General features: G+C 41.3%; 1 protein-coding gene across 3 annotated transcripts in view; it reads left to right on the top strand.

Annotated features, from left to right (window-relative positions):
• Window positions 1–1012, top strand: part of LOC118774712 (transcription activator BRG1) — a 24123-nt gene extending 23111 nt beyond the window's left edge. For all 3 annotated transcript variants that reach the window (XM_036524166.1, XM_036524157.1, XM_036524175.1), the window contains 2 exons: window positions 1–87; window positions 462–1012. The exon at window positions 1–87 is cut by the window's left edge and continues 53 nt beyond it. In XM_036524166.1, coding sequence (XP_036380059.1) covers window positions 1–87; window positions 462–494 — 120 coding nt within the window. In that variant the 3' untranslated portion in view covers window positions 495–1012. The remainder of the gene's footprint in view (window positions 88–461) is intronic.
• The last annotated feature ends 9377 nt before the right edge of the window (window positions 1013–10389 follow it).

The raw sequence follows: 10389 nt of genomic DNA, 5'->3' as shown, positions 1-10389 counted from the left end.
AGAGGCAAGGGGCGGCGCAGAATGGGGCGTGGCTCCAGGGCCAAACCCGTGGTGAGCGACGATGATACTGAAGAGGAGCAGGAGGAGGTGAGACGCTGACATGTGTCACCTACTCATACACAAACACACAGAGGGAGCCATGCCGTTATTAAACACACGCCCATAGTTTTGCCACATTGTCTGGTCTAAGACTTCAACCTCATGCTTTTACAGTGAGTCTAATTCTGAAGTGATACGGTGGTATGGTGAAACGTGGCTGGCACTGTTTGTCAGATTCATGATTCCAGCAGCGAGTTTTGAACATTTACTTTTTGTATCTTGCATTTGCAGCGAGTGAAAATTGTCAGTTTGATCACTACCCCCCAAGGGGGAGTGAAATGTCCTGCAGTTGCCAGGAAGGTTCTAGCGAGTACTAGCGAGTGAAGTAAGCCTGTGAAGTGACTCTCTTGTTCCTTCCTTAGGAGCGTTCAGCCAGCGGCAGTGAAGAGGACTGAGCCGTGCCTGAATGAGCCAATCCCCTAAAGTGACTCCCGTCCTTAGCCAATCAAGTGTAGGGTAGGTGGGTGGCTGGGGAAGAGTGGTAATGGATTATGTGTACATAGATAAGTTGATTCCTTGTGAAGTATGAAATGATTATGTTAACGTCATCAAATGACTCAGCAAAAAAGTGTGAAATTGGTATGGAAAATGTTCTTTCAATATTTGTATGGCAATTCCAGTGTAAAATGGGGCCATTTGTTTAGTCTTTTTTTTTTAGGATAATTAAGCTTTTAAGCAAGTGAACAGTGGACCATGAGGACAGTTTTACCTTCCTTTTTTTAATGTATTTATTTATGTAGTTTCTTTCCCAGGCAAACCTGAATGTGAGATATTGGAGTCCATGTTATTCCAAACCCTTAAATGCATGTCTGTGTTGTGCATCCGTAGAAAATGCTCTCTGTATGTTTAATTTAAGAAGAAATACAAGGAGCCACAGTACATCCAGTATCTTCCTAAACCCTCCAGCACCAGGAGGAGGGGGGCAGAGGGTGGGTGGGGCTGTTTCGTGTTGGTGTCAATGATTCTCAAAAACAATAAAGAGGTCTCTCAAATGACTGAACTCTTTTGTTGTTGTTAATAATACACAATATATGAAATTTTGAATGTGTAGTCCAGATGGACGTACAGCATTCATTTCCTTGGCACTCCAGGCAAGATCTGCTAAGCGACGGAGTCACGGTAGAAAGTAGCTGGAAAGCATTATGTAGGCTTTGGTAACCAGCTGCAATAAGTCAAACTAGCTATGAAGGGATCACGTCATTGAGAACATTTTTCTTTGATGTGTGTTTTCACATGGGTCAGAGCTACTGGGAATTACTTACTGAATACGCTAAACCTGGAAGGGGATCTTGTAGCTAAATGGGTTCCATCAAATATCACACTAAACGCGCAAAAGCACCAACCTAACAGAATATTTGCATGACCTCCGATAAGCAGGTGTAAATATTTGTAAAAAGCACTAAGGAGCTCAGCATATTGTCTTGAGTTTGATAACCTGAGATGGCTCTTCTGTGATTTTGCTGCTAATCAGAAAATACATGTTCTGAGCAGTTTCATTTAGTATTTCGATTCTCCACATCAGGGTAAGAGGAAGAGGAAATTGGACTTATGTGTATTAATATCAAAGGCCATGTATGTATATACACACACACACACACAGTGCCCTCCAAAAGTATGTTAATGGTGTGGAGTGGAATATTTTTGCTACTTTAGACATTTGCAATTTGCATTTGAGATCAAAAAATGACTATGAGACCAAAGCAGAGACTAGTTTTTGGCTTTTATTTCATGCTATTTACATGCACGTAAGTTTTTATCATTAAATAGAACGAGCCATTTTAATGTTGCAAAGGTTATTTAGCACATGGATTGGAGCAAGAAGGCATATAGCAGCATGAAAACCACTGACTATGGCAGAAAAACAGCTAATCTGTAAGAAGAGAGAACAAAAAGTCATTAAGAACCATAGCACAGGAGATGGCTATATCAAGTACAGCAATTTGGAAAGTTCTTAGAAAAAGGAACTACTGGTGGACTTCAAAACAAACACAGAGCAGGTCACCCACGGAAAACAGACAGAAATGCTGACAGAAAAATGCAAAGAGCTGTGAAGAAAAACCCTAAAACAACGATCCGTGACATCACCGCCAGTCTAAAGAGTGCAGGTGAGAAAGTATCACAATCCACTGTTTGCAGAAGACTTTGACAGCAGAATTATAGACGGTATACTACAAGATGCAAACCTCTTATCAGCAGCAAGAATTGAAAGGCTAGATTAGAATTTGCCAAAAAATACAGAGACAAGCCAGAAGAGTTATGGAACAAAGTTTTATGGACAGATGAGACCAAAACAAACCTTCACCAAAGTGATGGAAAGCCAAAAGTGTGGAGAAAGAGAGGAACTGCCCATGATCCAAGCCATTTGTGAAAAACAGAGGAGGTAATGTCATGGCGTGGGCATGTGTGGCTGCTTCTAGAACTGGCTCACTTGTCTTTGTTGATGATGTAACGGATGATGGCAGCAGCAGGATGAATTCAGAAGTGTACATGCGGATTTTGTCTGGGCATGTACAAAGAAATTCCTCTAATCTCATTGGCCGGTGCTTCATCCTGCAACAAGACAATGACCCCAGACACACTGCCCATGCAACCAAAGCCGTTATCAATGGCAAAAAGTAGAATGTTTTAGACTGGCCAAGTCAGTCACCAGGTCTAAATCCAATTGAGTATGCATTTTATTTGCTGAAGAGGAGATTGAAGACAGAGAGCCCCCATAACAAACATCAGCTGAAAGCAGCTGCAGTGAAGGCCTGGAAAAGCATTTCCAAAGAAGATGCCACATGTTTCGTAATGGCAATGGGTTATAGACTTATAGACTGATGCAGTCATTGTATCAAAGGGCTATGCAACCAAATATTAAATCTTATCACTTTGATTTGTTTTGAAATTCATCTGCTAACTTTAAAACTCTACTGTTAACATACCTTGGAGGGCACTGTATTTGAAAACATCAAGGAAAACTACAGATCAAACAAAATCTATTGTAGCAAAAACTATAATAAAACAATGTCTTCAGTTCTCCTTTGTCCAGATAAAATGTACCACATTGCTTTACCTTGTTGATTATGATGTTAGCTACACATTAATCCCACAGCTGGGTTTCTGTAAAGCAGTTGCCTTGTTTGAACTCAGTATCAGATAAAATGCACACCCAATGATCTCAGAAGTCAGCTTCTGGTATGTAACAAGTATCTCTGTGAAGCACAAATGTCTTCACAATTAGGTGGGAATATAACAATTCAACATACAAAAAAGACTAAGACTGACCAGTAGACATTTTACATTTCGAAAAGGACCATTTGACGCGTCGGGTGTGTTGATGTGCCGCTTGAAATTATACAAGAAAGCCTTGTGTTTTGCAACCAGTTTGGAAATAATTGTCAGGTTGTCTGTCACTTTGCATAGACAAATGAAGGAAACATGATGAATGCGGCTGATGAGAATAAAAGTCAGCCAAACAGAGAAATGCTAGTGTGATCTTTGTTATTCACTGTTGTTGTTTAGGTTGAAAGTGCCAGGGAAAGGTTATCGAAAGAGTGTCTACAGGGGCTTTGAGGACAAATTCACTGTAAACATGTTACATTGCCCAATGTATACATTCAAATGGCGCTGGCAGGGCTTCTGTATTGCCCGCAAAGGAGAAATTTGTGGCTTTTCTAGGAGCTCTGCTCAGGAGAAAGTTTCCTGACTTCTGAGAATCTCATCTTAACCTCAACCTGCTGCTTACATTCTTCAGAGAGTAGTGTCCAGTTTTTATCCTAATGAAGGTGGACATATGTAGCAGGCGTAAGCTGATTCTCCACACTACTTGCATGTCTGTAGTTTATCCTTACTTGACATCAATATATACATATAGGAGGATGCAGAACAAGTGTTCAGCATATGGAAACTGCTGTTTTTTTGAGTGAGATCTGAGTGTCCATTTTAAATTGTAAAGAAGAGCTGAGAGGATGAACCAGGCGACCATGTAGGGATATGGTTTTGACCATGTTTGTATCACATACAGCAGAATTCTGATGGTAGAGGGCTGAATTTTGTGAGACCAAACAGGGGGGATTGGGGGGGTGAATGAATACCTTTTTTTAGTTCTGTGTCAGACATGGTTTTCTCTGGATTAGTGTCGAGGAATCATTTTTAGGAAGTCCTATATGTGTCTCTAACCTCAGGGGGATGTGCAAACTTGGACACAAGCCACAGAACATTCAAGAGGACCTAGGTCAGTGCTAAGAAATGTATGACTTTTTTCTGTGTGTTAAGGAATTGATGCAAATTCGCAAGGTCTGCCGCAGGGATTACTCCACTGCTGAGAAAGTGAGAGTCGGAGATGATGATTGGAGCAAAGCAGGCAATTTAGCCGTTGGCAGGCAAGATTATTTTTCTGGCACATCAAACGTAAGAATGTAGTCCAGAAATGCTGAGGAGATTCCTTTCTGCTTAACTGTCCTATATTTTTCTCCAGGCACCTGATATTTTAATTTTCAGTTTCATTATCAGCTGAGGAAAACACTGCCTTTTAACCTTTTGATCTCTAACAGTATTTCTACTTTTTCACAGACTCTACTATACAACATCCAAAGTGGCCAAGTGTTCCACCTTTCTTGAATCAACTGGCCCTTGCCTAAATTGAGAAATTAGACTCTGGATGTAGTCAAAATCTTACTGTAATTGTTAGAAATAAAAAAAAATGTATTTTGTGGATTTTTTTTGTGAAAAGAATTTTGCTAATTTTTGTTTCAGCTAAAATACAGGAAATAAGTTCAAAATGTATAGTGTAGTCAAATGTCAACCAATTCATGCAGTTACCACTGCACTAATACATATAAAATATATATGCAATGAATAAAAATTACAGACAACTTGGAAGAGTATATAACTTCTCTTTTCAAATCAGCCTTCTGTTGGAGCTATGCCTCTTGGATATCACTTTATTAGCTCTCTGTTCTATAGCAATGATCTGTATCAAGCACAAATCTTTTACCTCTAACCCCCACCAACGTTATGTGTTACCTTGGGTCATGGCAAGGCAATATTACTTTGCAGAAAACTAACCTCCGTGATTGTGGGTGGGGCCATCAAATTTAACAACACGGGGTTATGCCCAGATTGACGTCACTCAAAGGTCAGTATCCCCATTTCACCTGAAAAAAAGGAAGTGCTGTTTCAGATACAAGGAAACAGTGATGAAAGTAAGCACGGAATGTGAGTACTGCACAGGTGATTGCTGTCCAATTGAACTTATATGCTGCACTTTTGGTTAAGGGGGTTATGGTTCCCAGTAGTTAAACCAAAACATCCGTTACTCTGATGAAACGCAAGGTGTGGACTACAACATTTTTATTACATCTGTGAAAAATCTGGCACAGTTGAAGTATGCAGCACATTGTCTCCTCTTGCAGGCAGAACTCACATGAATGATGTGTTCAGGGCATTCAGATTGTTCAATGAGTTGGAGCAGGGCAATCAGGAAATTAACAATGGACATGCTTTTTTTTAAAAAATGTTAAACATTTTTGCATCTCTCAGCAGCGCACAGTGCACCTGAGGTCATCTACAGAGTGCAGCTCCAGTCTGATAAAATGGTGCCCGGCTGGTGATATTGACACTTCCGATTTCTCAGAGCTCTCCGCTAATGGCTCGGCTGACCCTAATCTTATCAGCCTTTTAGTGCTGTCATTATTGCCATTGATGTGATAATCGATTTTGTGACTCCAAATGTCCTCCTCCGCTGCCCTTGTAATGCCGCTCAGTGTTTGCGTTTGGCATTTGCTTTTCCTCAGGGGGGGAATACACTTATCTAAACAAACAGCCTTGAACGTCGGAACAGACATTTCGCCTCTGTCTCTACTCGTGTCCCAAGGCCTTTCGTACACTGGACTTTTGTTTCAACCACCAAACCCAAAGATAGAGTGATGATAAAAAAAATTCTCTGTGAAGAAGCTTTCCAGAACAAACTCTCCCAAGTGTCAGCTTCCATTGTTTTGTTGTTGAATTATTGTCAGACGGGAAAATGTGTTATTCAGTCAAGAGGCATGATGTTCTCGTGAGGCTGTGGCACTTGATTCAGCTGTTGAAGATGGAGGTAACAGGCATGGTGTGAACAGCCACCTGGCATGGTATACCGTGTACTGCATAACCTCCATCACAATCACTGCTGACTAAATCCAGTGCCTGCCCATGCTAATAGTCCTCAGGTTGAACTGAAAGATGGCTATGACTTCTTTGACTGGTTTTAGATGTTTTTATTCCAGCAGACCCTTCTGACCAACAAAAGACCTCAGGACAGCATGCCAGTACATCTTGTTAAGGAATATGTCAACTTGTTTGTGGCAATTGGGCTGTTTTTTGAATATTTACAACCAAAGTTGAGAAACCATGAGTGTTGCCCAAACTGTCCTACATGTGCCATTCTAGTCCCAGTTCCTGTGTTTATTCTGAAGGTGTGTTAGTGAAGAAACACACAGAAAAGCAAACAAACAGAACACTTGGAAAATGGAAACTGGAAATGCAGGATATTCATGTATAGATGGAGTGGGGAGGAGGTGTGTCTTTGGTTACTCAGAGAAGTGGAAGGGGAGTGGCTAGTTTAGGGTTAGGTAGGGTAAGGTCCACTGTCATTAACGGCTGAGAGGGAGGAGCTCTCACCCACATTTCCTTTATGCGCGCCAATGAGTGCCGGAACTGATTGTGCAACTTTCTCCCAGAACAACCTGTGACACTGTAACCATCTTTGGGCAGATTTTGAACCTGAGGTGTGGTATATGGGAGGAGGAAAACCACCTCTGCATGAGGGCCCCCCGAAATGCTCAGTTCAGAAGGATGTGGTTATACAGCTTGAGGAAAAGCACAGCGATATCCAGAAGGATCACCATGGAGCAGAGGAAGGCTGCTTATGTCTTGTGAAAGGAAGCAATCATAAGTTGAAGGGCTGTCTATTGGGTTTAATTTAATTTTTCTCCTGGAGAAAAAAAAAGTTACTGGTGACAGAACGGGAAAAGAAAGCTTACTTGACTGTTTATAAACATTGCAATAATAGCAAAAATGCATCAGAACAGATACTTGAACACATAGTGTATGCACACTTTTTATAATGCAATGTCCCTGATGCCCTCGAAAGGAGAGGAAGACAAGATCTGACAGGCCTCCTTCTCCAAATGAGGTATGTCATCTGTAGGTGGCAGACACTGTTGTGCAACGACACTTTACACATCCACCAACACCCTCAAGAGTCAAGTTAAGAGATTTTATTGTCAGCCCATCCATAAACAAGTATATACAAGTACAGTATATGGATGCCTTATAGGCATGGAGGCCTTATAAGCAAAAGGAAGTTTAGACAGTTCATCTGACTGACTGTTCTTGATACACACATGTCACATCTATGGATGATGCACTGCATATAACAGCAAAAAAGTGTTTTTTTTCAACAAATACTAAGAACTCAGCAAACCGGAACCAGCCTTGACAGAGCAGCTGAACTCCCCTCAGCTCTCCAGTCACACACCTGTTTATATATCAAGCCAATTACACACCTGAAACCGATTGGCTACAAGCTGTCCTTCTCCAGAAATATTCCTCATAGACAGCTACAGTCAGACAATAACAATTACAATTAAGCAATTTCAGATTAAGTTCCATTATTGATCAAATTGCATGGAATGGAAAAACAATGATCCACAAACACACAAACATTCACCACATCTATTGACATAAATAAAAACATGTTACTGACTACATTATGAAGACTCTTTAAGACAGTGCAGTATGGGGATAGCTGAGGTCCTTCACACATATTTTTACAACCCTCCCTATTGCTTATTCTCCATTTGGCTACCCCTGGTCATTTTTCCGGGTCCAACTCATGCTACTGATTTTTTTTTAGTGTCCTAAAATCCTAAATCAGTATAAAAGCATTGCACTGCACATTATTGTATATGTAAACATATGTGGAACATAGATCTGTCTTGTCTGTTTGTGTGGTTTCAGGAGGAACACAGGAGGCTAGGTTGGGTGCAAACCAAGCACTGAGCACATGGATGAGTGAACTAAGTGGAAACAAGCAGCTTTATCGAAACAGTTAGTGACACTGTGTCCTGGAGTTATGGCAAGTGCTTAACACTGTACAGGCGGCACCATATAGCTCCTTAGGTCCTGAGGTAGTGACACATAATACGATTCCCCAATTTCAAAACTTGTATGGTGTGTCAATGCTGGCTTTTCTGATTCTGGAGTCTCCCAGCTGTGCTGTACTGTCTGTCAGGGTCACTCACAGTTCACTCACTGTCAATTTTCAAGAAACGTAACGTGTACACTAGCCATAAACGTGCTAAGGGTTCCTGGTGTCCATGCACTGAGGTGCAGGCTACGCAGACGAACAATATAGATCACAGAAACAGCTCGGGACTTCTCTACAGACAGACCTGTGTTCTGCCACAGAGTAAACGCTGGACTGTTTTTCCCCGTCTCACAGTCACATCTGTGTCGGGCACATGGTGGGTGTAACAATGGGCATCTATTTTCTTGGCTTGGAATTCCAGCAAAGCTCTTGAGAGGGCACTGATGGTGGGACCGTGGCATTGAGTGTGTGAGAGAACAAAACAGCATGTGCAGATGGGGGGTGTTAACCACCATTAGATCTGTTTGACTCCACAAAGTTTGTCTAAAGGGAAGAGGTTAGTGCTGTGGTTAAGCAGCAGGTTGTGTAATTCACAGGTTGTTAGGTTGGTTCCCAGGTGGGGCACTGCTGTTGTACCCTTGAGCAATGCACGTAACCCATAAATATCCAGATGCAGAAATGGATGATATGTGAACTATGTAAGCTGTGCTGGATAAAGGCATCTGCACATAAGAAAAAAAAATCACACAATGTAAAAAGTACAAAAATGTCATTCTGTTTTTTGTCTGATGGCTAAATCAAAGACAGCTGTACCTTGTTGAACCTTGTCGATTCATTTTCATTCACTGAATAAATTATCCCCATTCAGAATCAAGAACGCTGATGTCAAGCATACTTTGACTGAGATTGATTTCAGAATCCTACTGCATATCATATTGCTCAGTCTGGTTAGAAGCAAATTTAGTCATGCATTTCTGTTCGTGAGAAAATGCTGAAACATAAAGATTGTGTAACATTGTGCAAACAAATATATATGATCTTGTTTGAAAGGACACTATATCCTATTGATGCTAGTACTTGTAACTGTGGTTCAAGGCTACAACTCTGTTTGTTGCTCTTTGACCGCTCTTTGTTTTGTAAAAACCACTCTGTGAAGTGGGTCTGCCTGATTTCTGTGAAAGCAAACCAATGGTCTACCTTCCCTCTAGAGCACACCAGGACAGCAAGACTTTGATCCCAAGAAGTGTTCATCCTATATATGTATAATGTAACATACCTTTATGGGCCACAGAGGTTCCATAAAAATGATTTAAAAAAGTGGAACATTTTTTTAACCCAAGCAGCAATCTGGTAACAACCTACTGTAATCTACGGCTTCAAAAATTACAAATTTGCTGTAACATTCCAGATCTTCAGTTTTTCTCAGATTCCACATTAAAGGTTTTGTGATCATTTAAAAGGTCACTGCTCTGTTTTTCCCGCGTGCTCACTATGACCAAATCGTGAATTGTTATAACACCATAACTTCCAACTCTACAGCAAGCCCCCTACATTTGTTACAATATAAAACAGACATAGTCGAACATATTTTCAATTTTCCTTTTTAAGTACTCTTTAAAGTAGACTTGACCAAACATACATAACAGATGGTATCTACGTGGGAATTACCCCCCTGGAATGCTATGTTTATGTATATCAACAGGGACTTGTACTAGATGAAAGTCATTCCCTGGGAACACACACTCGAACAGCAAGACCTGTCAAGTGAGAAGGAGGAAAGCTGATCCCCAAGGATTGACGTTTCTTGGAGAGGAATTCAGAGAGGATTCCTGGAAACATCTGCAGTTCAGCAGTAAACGTTTCGCTACTCCCCCTCCTCACATTCTTTGGGCTATTTTCTACTATGATTTATGTTTGGCCAGGGCTGTAGGGCTCCCTGGACACGAGGTGTAGACCCCCAAGCTACCGGGGGCAAAACACGAACACACCCACCCCCTCCTACCTGCACACCCACATCTCCCCTTCCCCCAAATTCATAACAACAACATACTATGCCACTTAAACCCCGCCCCACCAGTAGTATAATTCAAAATCACGCCACTCTCTAAGCCCCGCCCACATTTAGACCTTATTGAAATGTTCGGTTTGTTTTCAATCTTAAATTCGCATCCGCGCCA

This window comes from Megalops cyprinoides, chromosome 1 (genome assembly GCF_013368585.1).
Source record: "Megalops cyprinoides isolate fMegCyp1 chromosome 1, fMegCyp1.pri, whole genome shotgun sequence".
NCBI lineage: Eukaryota > Metazoa > Chordata > Actinopteri > Elopiformes > Megalopidae > Megalops > Megalops cyprinoides.
Note: the sequence above shows the minus strand (reverse complement) of the source record. Positions and strands in the feature narration are given on the sequence as shown.